The sequence below is a fragment of the Alligator sinensis genome, unplaced genomic scaffold (assembly GCF_000455745.1).
Source record: "Alligator sinensis unplaced genomic scaffold, ASM45574v1 scaffold288_1, whole genome shotgun sequence".
Lineage (NCBI taxonomy): Eukaryota > Metazoa > Chordata > Crocodylia > Alligatoridae > Alligator > Alligator sinensis.
Window position 1 is genome coordinate 4,362,924 of NW_005841876.1, and position 2,249 is coordinate 4,365,172.

General features: G+C 31.2%; 1 protein-coding gene across 10 annotated transcripts in view; it reads left to right on the forward strand.

Moving 5' to 3' along the window:
* Nucleotides 1–1,430, forward strand: part of TMCO3 (transmembrane and coiled-coil domains 3) — a 70,034-nt gene extending 68,604 nt beyond the window's left edge. For all 10 annotated transcript variants that reach the window (XM_025196117.1, XM_006017253.3, XM_014527894.2 and 7 more), the window contains one exon: nt 491–1,430. In XM_025196117.1, coding sequence (XP_025051902.1) covers nt 491–604 — 114 coding nt within the window. In that variant the 3' untranslated portion in view covers nt 605–1,430. The remainder of the gene's footprint in view (nt 1–490) is intronic.
* Nucleotides 1,431–2,249: the final 819 nt, after the last annotated feature.

Consider the following 2,249-nt stretch of genomic DNA (forward strand, 5'->3'; position numbering starts at 1 on the left):
AGCAGGCTGTGATATATTTTTGTGGTACCTTTTCTGTCATTGTTCTCTACATTATTTTGCATTTTATAATGTGTTAACAACATACTTCAGAATGTATAGTTGTGTCTCCAGAATAAATGTGAACAGTCAATGCATGGCTTATTATTTGGTTGCCTATAAAATGACTAGTATTCTGCTGTTAAATAATCCTATTTTTTGAATGTAAAAGATGCTTGGTATTTGACAAGTGCCTTTATTTGCATACCTTATGCTTTCAAAATTGGCCTGTACATACATTCCAAATGTGGGAGGCATGGTTAAATTTAAGTATGATGTGCATTTGTATTTGCAGGCATGTTCAGTTTCAGGCTCAGACTTAAAAGTCAAACTGAAGAGTGGTCCAGAAAAGTTCTTTATTTACTTATCTCATTAGCTTTTCAACCTTTTCTTAATCTATTGTGCATCTATGAATGTGAACTGTAGAAGTTACATTTTGATTTTTAATTTTCAGGTCTATCTCCTTATCTTGAGTGTGACTACGCTAAGTCTTTTACTTGCACCTGCACTGTGGAGAGCTGGAATTATGAAATGTGTACCAAGGCCAGAAAGACGCTCAAGTACCTGACAAGACTTTTAATAAGTTAAAAAGAAAAAAGTCTTCGCAGATATTCTTCTCATAGCTCATTGTATCTCTATGCAGTTAGAAAGCAAGAGGGTTTGGAATATTTATCTAAACATGCACTTGGTTATGAGCCTTATACTGACACTACATAAAAAAAATGTTTGGTATACTGATGATTGCACAGCTTTTACAAAATACACTGTCATATTAGAATCTGCTAGAATAACTTTTTTGTGTTTGATCCAATCAGTTATACAGAGTAGAAAATATTTTTAAATACTGTATCATGCAAATCACCTTGAATATTTTGCCTTGATGTGCCTTTTTTATTACATTGATTTGCATCTTGTACTGTTCATTCATAAAAGTCTTGTTTAAAAAAATCAAGTTATTTTTATGGTGCCTATGGTACCTTCTTAATGTAACTCTTGAGCAATTTAAGCGTGTAATATTTAAGAGTTAATATGCTGGTTTTGCATTGGTTGCAAAACATTTTCAGTGGTGTGTAAAGCCTAGACATTTTACACAAAAATAAGGTTTAGCAGCTCTGGCATAAAGCTTTAAGTGCTAAAATGCATATTCCAAAATGATGCAGCCAGCATTATACATTCATACTCTGATTTTTATGATATTTTTTAAAACATTGTATGTATTTTATTTGTATTGTAACTTTATTTGTTCTGGCGTCTTCTATTTATTGACAATATTTCTGACCTAAAGGTTGATTTAGGGGTGACCTGACTTCTAATTTATGTTTCAAGACTAATTCCAACTGTCAACACTTTCAATTATTGATTTACTGTTTTACTGATTGTTTATACTTTGTATTCATTGAGACCAAAATAAAAGTGTACGTATGGAAAACCTAACTCTGAGAACTTGAACTAGACATAGAAACATTTAAATTACTTACTAAAAGTTCTTGAGATTGGATGTCAGTGTTGATTCTACTTTACAAATTATTTTGGTTAAATTATTTTGAACAACACAGGAAGTGACAACTCTGGGTATGCATTGAAAACTGGCATAATTACATTGCATCAATATCGGATCAACTCGAGTGTCTTAAACACCAATGTTTTGAATGTGTTATATGAGTCTGGATTTTTTTTTTTAGTCTATGTTATAGAGTAAACTTTGTAAGAGCCCTTTCTTTAAATGTCGTAGAATGTAGTCTGCTCAGAGAAACTAAAGTGATTCATCTTGGGACTTTTTATCTGCCATGTCCTGTTTTTATTACACTACAAAGATGTATTTAATAACTATAAAGACATATGTACAGTAGTAACATTTTCAATCAAGTATTGTACTGTCATATGAAACTGCCATTTTTGTGAGTCAACTATAGAAAGATGCATGTTGCATATGTACATTAGAATCTAACATGCCAATTATTAAATCTACAAGAATCCACTATCTAAGCAAATAGTATTCAGATAATAAACTTTCTTTTAATAGAAAGAAACTTTGAATCTGCTTTACCATTTTTATTTCAGCATCAGACATTCAATTTACAAAAGGAATTCATCAGCCTGTTTACTTATATAGCAGTCAAAATAACTTACTATTTCACACTTAAATGAAGCTCTAATTTATGCCAGGATATTGGCAGATTTTCCAAATGTCCTGTTTAAAAAAAAAAGGTGGG